The sequence below is a fragment of the Centruroides sculpturatus genome, unplaced genomic scaffold, assembly GCF_000671375.1.
Source record: "Centruroides sculpturatus isolate CEXI.00-Female unplaced genomic scaffold, Cexi_2.0 scaffold475, whole genome shotgun sequence".
Lineage (NCBI taxonomy): Eukaryota > Metazoa > Arthropoda > Arachnida > Scorpiones > Buthidae > Centruroides > Centruroides sculpturatus.
The window spans coordinates 433,337-451,124 of NW_019384712.1; the positions used below are offsets into that span (position 1 = coordinate 433,337).

Genomic DNA, 17,788 nt, shown 5'->3' on the forward strand with positions numbered 1-17,788 from the left:
ATATATAATAATTTTGCAGATGGCGCCATTGATTCAATTTCGTTGACCGCTTCTTCACCTTAAGTTTTACAAGTGAAATTAAGTTATTTTGTAATGGGAACTGTTCAAGCAAAGGTATAAATGCGAGAAAAGTATAAAATCTGTATTCGAGTATATATATATTTCGATATATTATATAGAACTTACAACTTGGAGAAGTAATTACTAATTCTTGATAACAACTCTATTAGAACCGGTAGAAGTTACTTTTAGATAAATCGTTCATATACAAATACGTAAACAATTAACTAAAAGTAACTTGTGCCCGTTTTATGATAATATTGTAAAAACAAAGTTTTTATAATATTAAAATTATGCTATATTTGATTGTCTCGATGTAAATTTATTAAATTGGAGTTTTTTAGTAAATAAAAACTGTCGTACAGATATTAAAATCTTATATAATTCAAAACATTTCCCACCTTTTGGGGGAATTTGGTGGGATTTAAATGTTTCTATATTAGTTCAGAATTGTTAAAATAAAATCTCTTTTATTACACTGAACTGAGTTTATCTAAGTAATTAATATATATTTAAAAAATTGCAATTTTTTGTGAAGTTTAAACTGGTGTATTCTCAATGGCATGTTATCCTGTGGGGGGAAAAAGCAATTACCCGGAATCTTGCTGACAGGGGAGCCTTGAACCGATCTTTAATAAACTCATAATTGTAGTAAGAATATTGAAATTAAAATTTGGCCTGTATCTGGGTCCCTAGATGGCCAATGTGGCGTGGGCGCAGTGCGGAACCTAACCCGCTGGTTGCATTAAAAAGAACGGCGATACAAAAACTTTCCCGAAGAAAAATGTTTGAAAGCAATGCTACGTGCGGACCCTAATTCAAGTTTGTCTGGGCCCCATAAAGCTATAATGCGCCACTGTGTATTCTCTTTCTTAAACTTAATTGCAACTTGTAAAGTATCTTATGTTATTATTCTCTAGGATCGGGTGTCGGTTTCGAGGGGGTGGATCTATTTTGGTGTGTGCGGTTGTGCGGCGGGGGGAGGAAGCGGTGGGTTGGCGTCCAATAGCGATTGCCAGGCCAGAGACAAGGTCTAACCTTGTCTCTGGCCTGGCAATCGCTATTGGACGCCAACCCACCGCTTCCTCTCCCCCGCCGCACGACCGCACACACCGGAAGAGACCTATCTCATGTTATATATCATCGTTATGTTTGAGCACTTGGAAATTCAATGTTACGTGAAGTTTATTATAGAATGGAATGATTATATGTTGTAAACTTGATTTTGACAAAAGCAAATAATAATTTCATTTTAATGTGGGAGTTTTATTGATTTTTATGTCTGAGAACATCTTTCTTGTTAGATGAGTTTGTTATTTACACCAAAAGCTATCTCACTTATTTTTAAAACTTATTGCAGATTATTTTAAAAATTGAGTAAATATTTTATACTAAGATACACTTCTTGTCTCGTCTTCGTATTTACTGGTGAGCACTAAATTGACCTTTCTTTATTGCTAGATTTATTGTAAAAAAATTTTTTAAATTCAGTTCGAACAATGGCTGTGATGCATATTTTTAAAAAAACTTATGTATAACACACGACAACATTCTATAGATTTATTTAGTGTACAACATGCTGATGAGGGACTTTCAGATCCAAAATGCATTCTTTTTGAAATAATAAAGTGATTTTCTAAGGTTAATCTGATGTCCTGTGGTGGTGTAATAAGTCTAGCAATAAAGAAAGGCCAATTTAGTGCTCACAAGTAAATAAATAAATATTTCATAATTTGAATTAAAACTAAGCTCTTTGTTTTTCAGTCCTATCCTACAGGGATAGAAGAAGAGAAAATGAGAGACAAAGGGGATAACATATATTTGGAAAAAGTTTCAGTAAGTGCTTTAAAGTTTGTTTCCATAACTTAAACACTAAGAAGTAAGATGTCTTGAAAATTAAGGTTTAAGGTGTTTATATTTGTAAGTAGTGATTAATTCTTTATATAAAAAATTTAAGAATTATTTTATGGTAATATTGATTAATTTTTAAAATGTTAAGAAACAAAAATTTTAAACAGAAATTGCATTTAAGTATTAAAAGACAGATAAATTAATGAATTTTATGGCTTTAGATCATTACAGATATCAGCTTTTTCCATTTAGAGGTAAAAATTAATTAATATTACCATAAAGTAATTCTTAAATTTTTTATATGAAGAATTAATCACTATTTACAAATATAAACATCTTAAACGTGATAGTTATATAATAAAGTCAAACAAATTGTTGGATTATATTGGGCCACTTTACTATTACTATTATTAATTAAATGTTAAATAATTTGGTATTGTATAGTTATATCCAAATTAATAACTTCTGGAGGCAAGGATCAGAGGTCCATGTAGCATAACTAGCAACATGACTGCATGGTAACTGAGAATTGCAAGTTCTAGTCCACTTAGGGCCTATTCTTTTTTTCCAGAACCTTCTAACTTAATTACTAAAATATCAGTTTAAATTATAATTATTAAATTTATCAAGGGATGGCACCTAACACCTACTTCTAATACCAAATTACTTCAGCATTTAATTAATAATAGTAGTAGTAATGTAGCCTGATATAATTCAGCAGTTGGCTTTAATAACACTACTTACATACTTAATTACTTACTTAAATAAATAAATTTGAAATATTTCATAAGTACTTGAAAGTAAATAAAAGAAACATCATAAACATATTGAAAGTTTATCAAGAGTGTTCAAAATACATAACCTACAATTAACCAATAACCGGCATGAAACTCTTCAAAATATCTGTGAATGTTTTCGATGCCCCTCCTGGGCTCTTCTTCAGGCTTATTTTATATCTTCTGTTATAACTGAATTCATTAATTCGAATATTTTTAAAAATTTGGAATGTGCCCTTTTTCTGAAAAATTCTGAACATGGAAGGAATCCACGAACTATTTCAAATATATTTTCTACCAATGGGGATTCGTTATGTGCACAATACCCTATTTAAATTTATCTTATAAAATATATTATGATTTATTGTCTAGTAAAAATTCCCATGCTATTCATTTCTTTTTTGAAATTAATGCATATGGATTTGTGGTCGGCTTTAAAGATTTCCATTGCTTTCAAAGTTTTTAGTTGCTCTTGGTGTTGGGATGTTGGATGGTGCGGATAACATGCGCTTCATTGAAGATAGGTGGATGCTCAGGTTTGTTGCATACGTAGGGCTGTCGTACATTTATTATGTGTGATGTCGGATTTATGCTCTTTTATTCTTGTGGCTAATGAACATTTGGTGGATCCGATATACACTAAAAGCCTATCCCATCTGTTTTCTTTTAATGGAATACTGTTTATTCCTAGAAGTCTGTTTGGGTTAGGATTGTCCTTTCCGTTCCTTAATAAACTTTATATGGACGGGTTTCTTTTGTATGCAATCTTAATTTCCCTTACTTTTGCAATTTTTTCATACATTGCCTTTAGATGTGGGTTATATGTTATTGGTACCCTCTCTATGTTTTCTTCATTTTTAATATTTTGCACCTCTACCTTTTCTTCTATAAGATTTTTGTAAACATAGGTGCTGCTTACACAATCTATTTATAATGTTGCCATAACCATGCTCTTTAGTGATCTTTTTAATGTAATTTACTTCTCATTGGAGGGCTTTGGTGGTGGAAGAATGCATATAGGCTCTTTTTACCAATGCTCTAAACACCGCTATCTTATAAGAAAATGGGTCACATGATTCAAATGGCACGTATGTCGATACCGCTGTAGGTTTTCTATAGACATAAGTTTGTACCACCCTTTCTTTAATTTCTATGACTATATTCAAGAAGTGGATTTTATCCTTACTATATTGTTCAAGTTCCACTAGGAGGCCATATGGGTTGTTGTTCATTGTTTCCTTAAGATGTTCTAGATCTGGCTCAGTTTTCCAAAGAATAATGATATCGTCAATATACCTTCCTTATAGGATAATATTTGGGAGAAAGGAGGGAAGGACCTTACTTTGTAATACTCTGATCACCATTTTGCATAAGTCTCCAGACAATGGACTTCCCATTGGCACACCTCTTCCCTGTGCATATTCTCTTGAATTAGAATACAGAATTGTAACAAGCCAGATGCGCTAACTCGAGTACATTGTGGTGCAACGTGGTATCTTAAATGTGGTAATCTTTTATCAAGAATAACAGTACAATATTTCTAAAGTCACTGCTAGAAATACAGGCTTAATATGCAAATAAATACCCTCGCACCAAAATCAGCAAAAATTCAAATAATTTATAACTTTTTCAATATTATATGTTATGTTTGAATTTTTTTCTTCTCCGCATGATCTCTGTGCATGTGCAAGTCTCCTCATACATAACTTGGATGCAGCATTATATTTTAAAAGTTCTGTTCTACTTTTTTTTTAAATATTATTCCATTTTATGTTCTAGTTATAGGAGCTGATGGTGTCTATTGAATATAGAGTTAATTTTGTTTGTTTTCATTAAAAATTTTTTTCTTCAGGTTTTGGTGTCTGTAAGGTTATATAATACAATATTCCAGTAAATAATCAGTATTAATAATTTATTTATTATGACAAACTATACACATGTACAGTCGACCCCCCCTATAACACTGTTGATAATTCCATTTTATATGAATTCCATATTGTACGAGTCACTTAGATTTTACAAATATGTGAGCCGTTTACAGCCCGGCACACGTATTTGTAAAATCTAAGTGACTCGTACAACATGGAATTCATATAAAACGGAATAATTTACAGTGTTATAGGGTGGTCGACTGGGTACTTCCTGATTTTCATAACACATCTTGCATAGTTTTAGAATATGGAAAAATTTCCCAAAAACATGGAGTAAGAAAATTGATAAAATTCATGAAAAAATTATACTCACACAAAATAAAAATAAATTCAATGCGGTTTTTGACATTGCTTTCATTTCGTAATATTGTCAATATCTGCGTTTATGGTACTAGTCTTAATTCTAAGAATGTTAGTTAAATGGGAATCACTCAACCTATTTCTTTTACAGTTTTGATGTTTTTCATGCATGAAAAGAATTGTTTACAGCAATATATACTACCCCACATGCATAACAGTTTTCTAAATAAAACAATTTTCTAGCACCAATTATGTCATTACGACATCAAAGTGTGTCCAGTGAAATAAGAATAATTTTTATTACATACTTTACAAAATAAATGAAAATGTACCTAAAAAATTTAGGGTGCAGTGGGCTTCATAAAAATATTAAGTGGGCTGCAGTGTGGCCGTGGGTTGGACATCCCTGGTCTAGAGGCTTCATGATGTTTTCTTGGTTTTCTTCGTGTATTAAGACCTAAATAGAGACTATTTTCCCATAGAAAGTTCTCCCCTTGGCATATCAGCCATATATTGCATTACCTTATTAATTCAATTTAATACAATGGAGAGCAGATATGCAATAGCTACTTTCCAAGTCCTTGTTCTGATAGTATGGAGGAAGTGCCTAATTCAAATCATCTCAATAGAAAATTCCAACTCTCTTAAATGAAAATTCTATCTTTTAAACTTTAAATAGACATTAACTGGAAAAAAATATTACTGTTTATTGTCAATCCTGGTAGTGGATCATATGATATACAAGATTTAAGTGACTTGCAGATTTGAAAGTTATTTTACAATTTGAAGCATTGATGTCGTATGTCTTCACTATTGGATTACAAACCAGTTGTAAAATGAAAAAGTTTTTAAATTCCTGTAGAGTCATAAAGTGTACTAAGTGTGAGTTAATTAGAAGAGTTAGAGTACATTCTTACAAACATCAGACATGATGAATTGAAAAGAGACATTAAGACTGAATTGCTTCGGTACAGGTAGCCCTCGGTTTACGCCGGCTCACAATAACGCCGCTATGCAATTTGCCATGTAATTCCCCGATTTTCCCTATGCCAGACTGATTTTCATTTCAGTGTTGACGTATTTACCAAGCCGCGACATTGTACATTCGTTAAAACAAAGATTTTTATTGAATATATTTATTTTTTCTGTTTAATATTATTGGGTATGTGTACATTTGCATTAAATTAATATTAAAACACTAAACGTTTAGGTACCCATGAGTCAAGTTATCAAACTTAATAGTCCAATCCATAGCGCCAATGAATGCATCCTGTATCAGTTCATTTAGGAAAACACCTTACGACACAGTAGCACTTACGGCGATCACAAACTATCGTTAGTGAGACAAATCTACTTCTCGTTGGCCAGACGATATCTATCTCTTCTTATCCACCTTCAATTTTCTTGCTCAAACTGACCTTATAAATGCTCTACGGTGACCGGTGGTCGACCAATCAGTGTCTCCGCTCGTCCGTAGCTCTATGTCGGGTTAACGTATCCTTTCAACTATGGAAAGTTTGACAGATGAACTTTGTGAGTTAGACAATGATTGGGAGCGAAGTGCAAATGTAAAAACAAGCATCATCACATTCATTCGACCATATTCCGAAATTCTCAATGAAAGAAAACAAAAATGTAAACAATTAAAGATGGATACTTTTTNAATTATTTAGATAATCTATGCACGTTTGATAAAATGTGTACACAGCATCATTGCATTTTTTGGCTTGTATATTTTCTGATTTTTCTAATGCTAAAACCACTTTTCTAATAACATTAGGAAGAAACCCCTGGTACTGTCAGTGGGCCGTTTGGTTGGCAACACACTGCACTACTGCGCTCTATGTAGTAATGCAACACTGGTCGTAGTGGCGTATACAAAACTAACTTGTTCAATATATTATTAAAAATTTTTTTTTTAACTTTGCATCAACTTTACAAAATAAAGGACAAAATGCTTATTTTAGAAAATAAATAAAGTTAAAGGACAGAGCATTAAAATAAAGGACTGTCCTCTTAAATAAAGGACGTATGGTCACTGTATATATAACCTAACCCTATATCTCACTGTAAATATGGGTTCGTTTTACGCCGATTCGATTTGCGCCGGCTTTTGTAGGAATGGAACTGCGGCATAAACTGAGGGCTACCTGTATTTTATTAACATCAAAGATATGACCAGTTTAGTTATAATAGCAGGTCACCCTCTTTTATGTTCTGGATGCAAAACTTGGACCATTTACACAGATTGTTCTACTCCTAAATGCAATAAATGTCATCAATGTGATTATAATGAAAAGAATGCTTAGGTGTTACTTATGCATGTAAGTTACAAAATGGTTCAGATTACGCAGAAATTGTAGAAAACAATGGTAAAGACCTTTCCACAATTGAAGAGAACAAGGACAATATCCAAACTATACTCACAGCCATTCAAATCCACTAAAGGCTCAAAACAAAGTAATAAATGATTGAAATAATTATCCCAAGGCTAACATCATCACTTTCTACACTGACTTGAAAATTCAGAATCACTTCCATTAACAATGAAAATTCACCATTGGATCTGCTAACCAAATGAAGAAACAAGATAAATTTAAATATATTCCAAATATTAATGCAACTCTGGGATCACAATGAATTAATAATTCTGCAAATAAGAACAGAATACTCACAGAAAATATATTTATGAATCTGAAAATGAAGTCCTATCAAAACTAGACAATACTGAACCAATATCTCACACTATTATAGATCCTACAGACCCAACCAGAAGTAATGATAATACCAGCCACTCCTAATAATGGCACAAAAACTTAAACTGATAATGCTGAATATCAACAGTCTGAATAACAGTTATAAACAAGATCTACCCATCAGTGGAGCACTCAAGATTTAATCTTAGGGAGCCAAGTTGAACAGATAAAAAACTTTTAAAAAAATATCTGAAAATATTTTTACATTTACTGTTCAATGCTGCATTTTCTTTCTTTAATTTTTACTACTAATATTGAATTATCCATGCAAAAGCCATGATAAGTAATAACATTACATTAAAATATACATAAAACTAATATACATCGTTGTGTTTTACAGGCAAGAGTAGATAAAATCAATATAGATGGAGTAGCTAGAACAAAACAGGATGTGTTGGCCAAATCTATGAAGGAATTGTTTGGATCTCAAAATTTTCAAGAGGTAAATATTTTACATTTTATTATTATTATTATGCTTAAACAAGAGATTTATTTTGTAACTACAAAATTAGAGTACAGATCTCTTTATTACATAGATCTCAGAATAAATTACTTTACAATAAATGTCACATATTATAAAGTAAACTTATTCTGAGATTTTTATAGTAAATGTATGCTAAATCCCAGTATTAGAAATATTTGGCATTTAGCATGCATTTATTGTAAAAATTGTTATAAATAATAAAATGAACAAGAACATGTTGTTGCATATTATTGATATTTTTTTAATTATTATTATTTTGCAAAAATGTACAAAAATATTTTCTTGATTATATGAAAAATATAAGAGATGTGAATTTTGAATTATCAAACATTATTTATTAAATTATAAAAATCATTTAGTATGTTAATGGATATTTTAATTATTAAATTCATTTATTTCTAACAAACCTCAAATTGAAAAACATCATCTCTCCTTTGAGAGATGTAGATTTAGAATTTGATACCAAAAACAAAGTAAACATAACATTATCTACAGTTGTAATATTCTTTAGTCAAGTATGTTTTTCAATTGTTTCCTATTATCTGCTTACAACAAAAAGTTTTTAATATTATTTGAAAAATTTGTGACACATTATCCTTGATATGTATTCAGTCATGCAAACTCTTTGAATGTTTATTCAGGAAGTTGCTTTTACAATTTAATAAACAATATTTGTCACAGATTGCTTTCATAATTAAAATAGTAAACCAAGGCAGAAACTCCTGAAAAATACTTCTAGTTAGAAGACATACAAATAAGTTGAAGTGTTCATAATTCTTTTTACTAGAATCATATGTTTAGATGCCCATACATATTATTGAAGTGAAAATAACAGACTTCTGACTGATTCCCATACTATGTATAAGTAATTTGTTTTCATTTGGTTTTATATAATTTTTTTTTTGCATGAGTATAGTATCTAGAATCACTACTGTAATTCATATATAATGCTGCCGATGTTCTTAATCATGAATTTTCATTGCTTATTCTGAAATAGGATGTGTCCAGTGTCTGTCTATGCACCTAGTTGTGACAGAAAAAAATAAAATGGATTTTCATGTTCGCTCTCAACTTTTTGTAGTTTTCCTCCATTGTTTTCATTTGCTTGAATTGTTTTCTGTATCTTCTTTAATCATAAATTAATGGATGAAAATGAAGCATTTAATTGCTTACAGACATCAGAAGTGTGAATTTTTAAGGGTAAAATGAATTAATTAAAAATTATTTGTTTTATTTTATAGTTAAATTTTATAATGTGAAATTATACATTAAAAATTTAATTTAAAGGCTATATGATATAACAATATCTTCCAATGTAATTACTGGTGTTAATGAACATACTCAAAGAATTTTAAACGTTACCGGACATAAAGGTTCATCAAGTGTGTTCTATATGATATATTATGTCTGTAAGAAATATGTAAAATTATATACCAAAAAATTAAAGAGTAGAAAACAAGCATTAAAACAAGATAAATTATTTAATAATATATTGTTTTCATATAGCATCTTTAAGAAAAATGCATAAACAAAATGCTCAGTCCACCAGGAGTTGATAGAACAGTAAACAGTTACAGAGTCAAAAATTGTTAACAGAAAGATGACTCTATTGTACTAATTTAGATTTTTTCAAGAAAGGACAAATTGTGAAGACTTTAATCCATTTGTGTGACTGTTAATTATCAATAAATTTAGGAATTTTCCATTAGACAAGTAACATTCTAAATTCAACTGCCGTCAGAAGGATGTTTTAAATAGATATGTATGTTTAGACAAGAAAGTCTTAAAAGAAAAGTCAACTCCACTTTGTGGTTTGTACTCCTGTGATGTGAGAATGGATTTATTGTGAAAAATTCAAATTGTGTGTGCTTGTCTTTTAACTATCAAAATATTATAAATTTGAGAATATTAATGTTAACTGATATATATATATATATATATATATATATGTGTACATACTGGATANTTAAATCAGTTTTTTCATTCGTCCACATATTATTCACCAATGAAAATATTCGTTCAATGGGGGGCATTAGATCCAGGGAGACAAAGAAAATTCTACGATTTTTCAAATGTTTTTGAAAACAATTTCTTTTGCTGTAAAATGTTCAAAACTCTCAATCCACCTTTGATGGCAGGGCTGGTTATTCTGTCACCATTCTTCGATCTTTTCGTTTGTGACATATTTTTTTACACATGAAACTTCATCAAATAATTCACCGTAGAGTATATTTACGGACCAATGATTCGAAAAAAAGATATAGCTTTTCTATACTTTCGCCCACAAAGGGATTTCACATAATATGATCCTTTCAAACACCTCTATTTCAATAAAAAAAACATGTTTCAATTATTTAGATAATCTATGCACGTTTGATAAAATGTGTACACAGCATCATTGCATTTTTTGGCTTGTATATTTTCTGATTTTTCTAATGCTAAAACCACTTTTCTAATAACATTAGGAAGAAACCCCTGGTACTGTCAGTGGGCCGTTTGGTTGGCAACACACTGCACTACTGCGCTCTATGTAGTAATGCAACACTGGTCGTAGTGGCGTATACAAAACTAACTTGTTCAATATATTATTAAAAATTTTTTTTTTAACTTTGCATCAACTTTACAAAATAAAGGACAAAATGCTTATTTTAGAAAATAAATAAAGTTAAAGGACAGAGCATTAAAATAAAGGACTGTCCTCTTAAATAAAGGACGTATGGTCACTGTATATATAACCTAACCCTATATCTCACTGTAAATATGGGTTCGTTTTACGCCGATTCGATTTGCGCCGGCTTTTGTAGGAATGGAACTGCGGCATAAACTGAGGGCTACCTGTATTTTATTAACATCAAAGATATGACCAGTTTAGTTATAATAGCAGGTCACCCTCTTTTATGTTCTGGATGCAAAACTTGGACCATTTACACAGATTGTTCTACTCCTAAATGCAATAAATGTCATCAATGTGATTATAATGAAAAGAATGCTTAGGTGTTACTTATGCATGTAAGTTACAAAATGGTTCAGATTACGCAGAAATTGTAGAAAACAATGGTAAAGACCTTTCCACAATTGAAGAGAACAAGGACAATATCCAAACTATACTCACAGCCATTCAAATCCACTAAAGGCTCAAAACAAAGTAATAAATGATTGAAATAATTATCCCAAGGCTAACATCATCACTTTCTACACTGACTTGAAAATTCAGAATCACTTCCATTAACAATGAAAATTCACCATTGGATCTGCTAACCAAATGAAGAAACAAGATAAATTTAAATATATTCCAAATATTAATGCAACTCTGGGATCACAATTAATTAATAATTCTGCAAATAAGAACAGAATACTCACAGAAAATATATTTATGAATCTGAAAATGAAGTCCTATCAAAACTAGACAATACTGAACCAATATCTCACACTATTATAGATCCTACAGACCCAACCAGAAGTAATGATAATACCAGCCACTCCTAATAATGGCACAAAAACTTAAACTGATAATGCTGAATATCAACAGTCTGAATAACAGTTATAAACAAGATCTACCCATCAGTGGAGCACTCAAGATTTAATCTTAGGGAGCCAAGTTGAACAGATAAAAAACTTTTAAAAAAATATCTGAAAATATTTTTACATTTACTGTTCAATGCTGCATTTTCTTTCTTTAATTTTTACTACTAATATTGAATTATCCATGCAAAAGCCATGATAAGTAATAACATTACATTAAAATATACATAAAACTAATATACATCGTTGTGTTTTACAGGCAAGAGTAGATAAAATCAATATAGATGGAGTAGCTAGAACAAAACAGGATGTGTTGGCCAAATCTATGAAGGAATTGTTTGGATCTCAAAATTTTCAAGAGGTAAATATTTTACATTTTATTATTATTATTATGCTTAAACAAGAGATTTATTTTGTAACTACAAAATTAGAGTACAGATCTCTTTATTACATAGATCTCAGAATAAATTACTTTACAATAAATGTCACATATTATAAAGTAAACTTATTCTGAGATTTTTATAGTAAATGTATGCTAAATCCCAGTATTAGAAATATTTGGCATTTAGCATGCATTTATTGTAAAAATTGTTATAAATAATAAAATGAACAAGAACATGTTGTTGCATATTATTGATATTTTTTTAATTATTATTATTTTGCAAAAATGTACAAAAATATTTTCTTGATTATATGAAAAATATAAGAGATGTGAATTTTGAATTATCAAACATTATTTATTAAATTATAAAAATCATTTAGTATGTTAATGGATATTTTAATTATTAAATTCGTTTATTTCTAACAAACCTCAAATTGAAAAACATCATCTCTCCTTTGAGAGATGTAGATTTAGAATTTGATACCAAAAACAAAGTAAACATAACATTATCTACAGTTGTAATATTCTTTAGTCAAGTATGTTTTTCAATTGTTTCCTATTATCTGCTTACAACAAAATGTTTTTAATATTATTTGAAAAATTTGTGACACATTATCCTTGATATGTATTCAGTCATGCAAACTCTTTGAATGTTTATTCAGGAAGTTGCTTTTACAATTTAATAAACAATATTTGTCACAGATTGCTTTCATAATTAAAATAGTAAACCAAGGCAGAAACTCCTGAAAAATACTTCTAGTTAGAAGACATACAAATAAGTTGAAGTGTTCATAATTCTTTTTACTAGAATCATATGTTTAGATGCCCATACATATTATTGAAGTGAAAATAACAGACTTCTGACTGATTCCCATACTATGTATAAGTAATTTGTTTTCATTTGGTTTTATATAATTTTTTTTTTGCATGAGTATAGTATCTAGAATCACTACTGTAATTCATATATAATGCTGCCGATGTTCTTAATCATGAATTTTCATTGCTTATTCTGAAATAGGATGTGTCCAGTGTCTGTCTATGCACCTAGTTGTGACAGAAAAAAATAAAATGGATTTTCATGTTCGCTCTCAACTTTTTGTAGTTTTCCTCCATTGTTTTCATTTGCTTGAATTGTTTTCTGTATCTTCTTTAATCATAAATTAATGGATGAAAATGAAGCATTTAATTGCTTACAGACATCAGAAGTGTGAATTTTTAAGGGTAAAATGAATTAATTAAAAATTATTTGTTTTATTTTATAGTTAAATTTTATAATGTGAAATTATACATTAAAAATTTAATTTAAAGGCTATATGATATAACAATATCTTCCAATGTAATTACTGGTGTTAATGAACATACTTAAAGAATTTTAAACGTTACCGGACATAAAGGTTCATCAAGTGTGTTCTATATGATATATTATGTCTGTAAGAAATATGTAAAATTATATACCAAAAAATTAAAGAGTAGAAAACAAGCATTAAAACAAGATAAATTATTTAATAATATATTGTTTTCATATAGCATCTTTAAGAAAAATGCATAAACAAAATGCTCAGTCCACCAGGAGTTGATAGAACAGTAAACAGTTACAGAGTCAAAAATTGTTAACAGAAAGATGACTCTATTGTACTAATTTAGATTTTTTCAAGAAAGGACAAATTGTGAAGACTTTAATCCATTTGTGTGACTGTTAATTATCAATAAATTTAGGAATTTTCCATTAGACAAGTAACATTCTAAATTCAACTGCCGTCAGAAGGATGTTTTAAATAGATATGTATGTTTAGACAAGAAAGTCTTAAAAGAAAAGTCAACTCCACTTTGTGGTTTGTACTCCTGTGATGTGAGAATGGATTTATTGTGAAAAATTCAAATTGTGTGTGCTTGTCTTTTAACTATCAAAATATTATAAATTTGAGAATATTAATGTTAACTGATATATATATATATATATATATATATATGTGTACATACTGGATAACTATAATATGAATAAAACACACCTTTAAGAATCTAGCAAATAAACTATTTTAGTAACATAAAAACATTTCTGACCATTTTTTAACGATCTTCTTCAGTTAACATAAAATAGAATAAGAACCTCGACAACACCACACTATCAGCTTATGCAAAACAACAGGACATTCAAATCCATTGGGATCAAGCAGCAATAATTAAACCAACAACAAATTTACACACAATGAAACATCTTGAAAGGTTAGAGATCTTTAAAGCACACAAGAGAACTGGTTGCATCAACCATACAGATGCAGACACATTAGCTACCACAAGGCAGTCTTTTTACAAGAATTAATGTTATTAAGAGACATTGTTTATTTTAATTTAATTTAATTTCTTTATTAAGTGACATTTTCAGCTTAATTTATATTATTTTATCAATCACAACTACATTTTCCGTTATTTGTTTTTATCACTGAATTCTTATTTTCATATTTACATTCTGTTTTATGTTAACTAAAGATCATTAAAAAACAGTTGAAAACGTTTTTATGTTACTAAAATAGTTTATTTGCTGGATTGTTAAAGGTGTGTTTTATTCATATATTTTTTTCATTTAATATCAGCAGTAAAACATTATTTTAGTAGTAAAGCACATTAATAACATTATTGAAATGAACTGCAAAACATATCTTAGCTCATAGAAAACTTTCCACACAAACAGAGTTATTTACACATTTCAGTTATTAATAAGCATAACTGACAATTAAGTTAATTTTTTAATACTAAACAATTGCTTAAATAAATTTAAAACTTTCAAATTGTGTTATAAAATCTGAGATATTTCTGTTGTTTTTGATACCATATTTATATAAAAAGTATAATTTTGTTACATAATTTCACTAATGTTGTAATACATAAATTTTAAAAGAAAAAAATGGAACACGAGTAAACAATGCAAAATGAAAAAAATCTTTACTAACTTAATAGTATTAAATTGAGATTCTAATCAAAACACATGTATAAATAATATATTAAGAAAAGAACATATAAAGTATACACATGAATAAAATAAAAAAATTTTTTTTTTCAGGTTATATTAAATATCTATTCTGTAGCTGATAAATTACAAAAATTAAATGCATTTAAGAGAGTTGATGTTTTCATAGATACTAGTTCAGGTAAATAATTGATTTGAATAATTTTATTTTTAAAGAATGAAAAATATTAACTTATTAAATTGAATTTATAAAAATATTCTATCTATTGAGATTTTAATGTCAGTTAATGTCTTGCATTCTGTCAGATCTTACAAGTCTCTTTTTTTCTTATTATTTGAATAAAAAACAGAAAGTACTTTTTACATAATCTTCCAATATTGTTTTAGTGTTTAATTTACTAAGCTATATTCTGACTAATTATAAAAGTTAATGATTATCAGAAAATCACTAAAGTTGAATTAATTAACAAAGTTAATCATTCAGTAATTATGATTAATTAAATGATTAATCCAAAATGGTAGTATGTAACTAAGAAAAGTGTTGACATAAACAAAAATTACCTTTGTAATCCTAACAATTTTAAGATGCATCCTTCTATGATCTTTCTTATGGAGGAAACTTTTCTAAGTAATCAATTTTATTGTTTTATTAAGTTAGAAAAACATAATAAATATTATGGAATATAGAATGTTTAGTAGCTCTATTTCTGTTATTGTGCATATATAATAACTTTTCTTTTAATACTGCATACTAATGTCATTTTAAAACAAGTAATTCAAACATATTACAAAGGAGTTTAAATTAAATACTTTTTATCATTAAAGTTCATTTAAACTGATATGACCACTGAGCAGTATAGCTGAAAGCATTTATTATTGATGGATAACATATTACCTCTTATGACAATTTATGATTGCTGTTTTGGAATGTGAATGTAAGACACTATTAATTGTTAGATGTATCTCTTTTTTACACAACTAAAATAGGCAAAAAAACTGCTTGTTAGACTCAAGGAAGTACAATAGTTCCAATTTTAAACAGATTCAAATGCAAATATTAGAATGTTTCCAAGACTTTACATCTAATTATTTTTAAATAAATTTAAATAATTTTAATTATAGATAAAAATTCTAATTTTAATGTATTTTAAAAGTTTCTATTGATGAAGATGTAAATTCTGAGAACTTTTAAATTAAAGTTAAAGATGTGCAAAAAAAAAGCTACTTTGATACTTTTGATTAATTAATAAGGAATTGTTTAAAAATTTTAACGAATAAAGTAAAAATCCAAATAAATCTCTATTAAATAAATTTTATGTTAATATAGTACAGAAATAATAAAAACAAATATTAAAAATAATCCTAAATGCTGATCCAAAGTATTATTAGCTAATGAATAACAATTAAATGATAATATTCAATTTGCATTTAAACAATAGTCTTGCAAAATATAAAACAGAGCCATACCTGCCAACTTTTGAATCTCAAAAAGAAGACAACTATTTTCAGTGAATGTTGTTTGATGAATAATACTACAATATAATTTAATAATCTGTAAATTTAACTTTCTACATGCATAAGTAAATTTATTTTAAATTTATCTTGAAGACATATTGCAATACTTTGAATAAGAATTAGCAATAAAATGAAAACAGAATAAAATATAAAAAAGCAATGTTATATAATTAATATATTTGGAATCCTACCTCTAAAAATGGATTGTGAGCAACATAACATTGTTTATTATCCTGGGTACTTGCTGCATGATGACATTCTGGCACCACAGGCTTTTCATCGTCATCTCTAAAAATAGTATTATTTTATATAAAAATTAGTTTTTATTTTTCAATTTATCAGTACGTATTAAAAAAAAATATGCTCGTAATAAATAAACAAATCATGTAAGACAACATTGATATTTATGATCACTTTTATTTATTTTTGATGGCTTTGCAATTAAATATTTAAAATGATAGAGAAAAAAAATCCAGTTTATTAGCTTATTTATAATTCTTTGCACCTTAAATGCCTCTTTAATAAATATCTTAATATTATAAGTTTAATTTCTAAAATAATTTTATTGTTAATGATAATGAAATCAATGCCAATTGATTGCCAGATTATACTGGGCTATATTAATGTTACTACTATATTAATACTAAGCCATCTCTTGATAAATTTAGTAATTATAATTAATTAATTTAGAAGATTCTGGAAGAAAAGAATCAGCCCAAAGTGGGACTCAAACCCACAACACCCACTTGTTATGTGTATTAACAGGTCACACTGTTAATGACTGGAAAATGCACTAAAAAAACTAAGATAGAGCAAGACACACTTCTTAATACAGTAGAGCGTCGATTATCCAAAAGCCAATCATCCGAAACGTCAATCATCCGAAAGAATTCCAGTTGGCAAATTTTAATTTTTGCCAGTACTGTGGAGCTGCAATCTTTGGCTATGTCTTGGGCTACTCAAATATTTTACGTTTTTAATACTAAATTAACTTCTGAAGTATAATTTTTTACTGTTTTTATATTTTTCAATATATTTATTTTGTTCATACAAAATAAAAAAATAATTTTTAACGATACAATAGTCTTCATTAGGCTTAACATCGACGAAAATTCAACGCGAAGCGACATGCAACAGAGAAAAATGTCAAGATGGGATAAATTAATATATTTTTTTGTACATAATCGGTTATCCGAAACATCAATCTTCTGAACAACCCCAGTCCCCAATTGATTCGGATAATCGA

At 28.6% G+C, this 17,788-nt stretch overlaps 1 protein-coding gene across 2 annotated transcripts in view; it reads left to right on the forward strand.

The window, feature by feature from the left end:
* LOC111627855 (sorting and assembly machinery component 50 homolog) overlaps positions 1-17,788 on the forward strand; it is a 56,941-nt gene continuing 39,153 nt past the window's right edge. The window contains exons 1-4 of one of the 2 annotated variants that reach the window (XM_023371517.1): positions 1-114; positions 1,825-1,896; positions 8,015-8,116; positions 15,121-15,208. In XM_023371517.1, the coding sequence (XP_023227285.1) occupies positions 94-114; positions 1,825-1,896; positions 8,015-8,116; positions 15,121-15,208 (283 nt within the window). In that variant the 5' untranslated portion in view covers positions 1-93. Of the gene's footprint in view, positions 198-1,824; positions 1,897-8,014; positions 8,117-15,120; positions 15,209-17,788 lie in introns of both variants that reach the window. The other variant, XM_023371518.1, reaches the window with a different exon arrangement.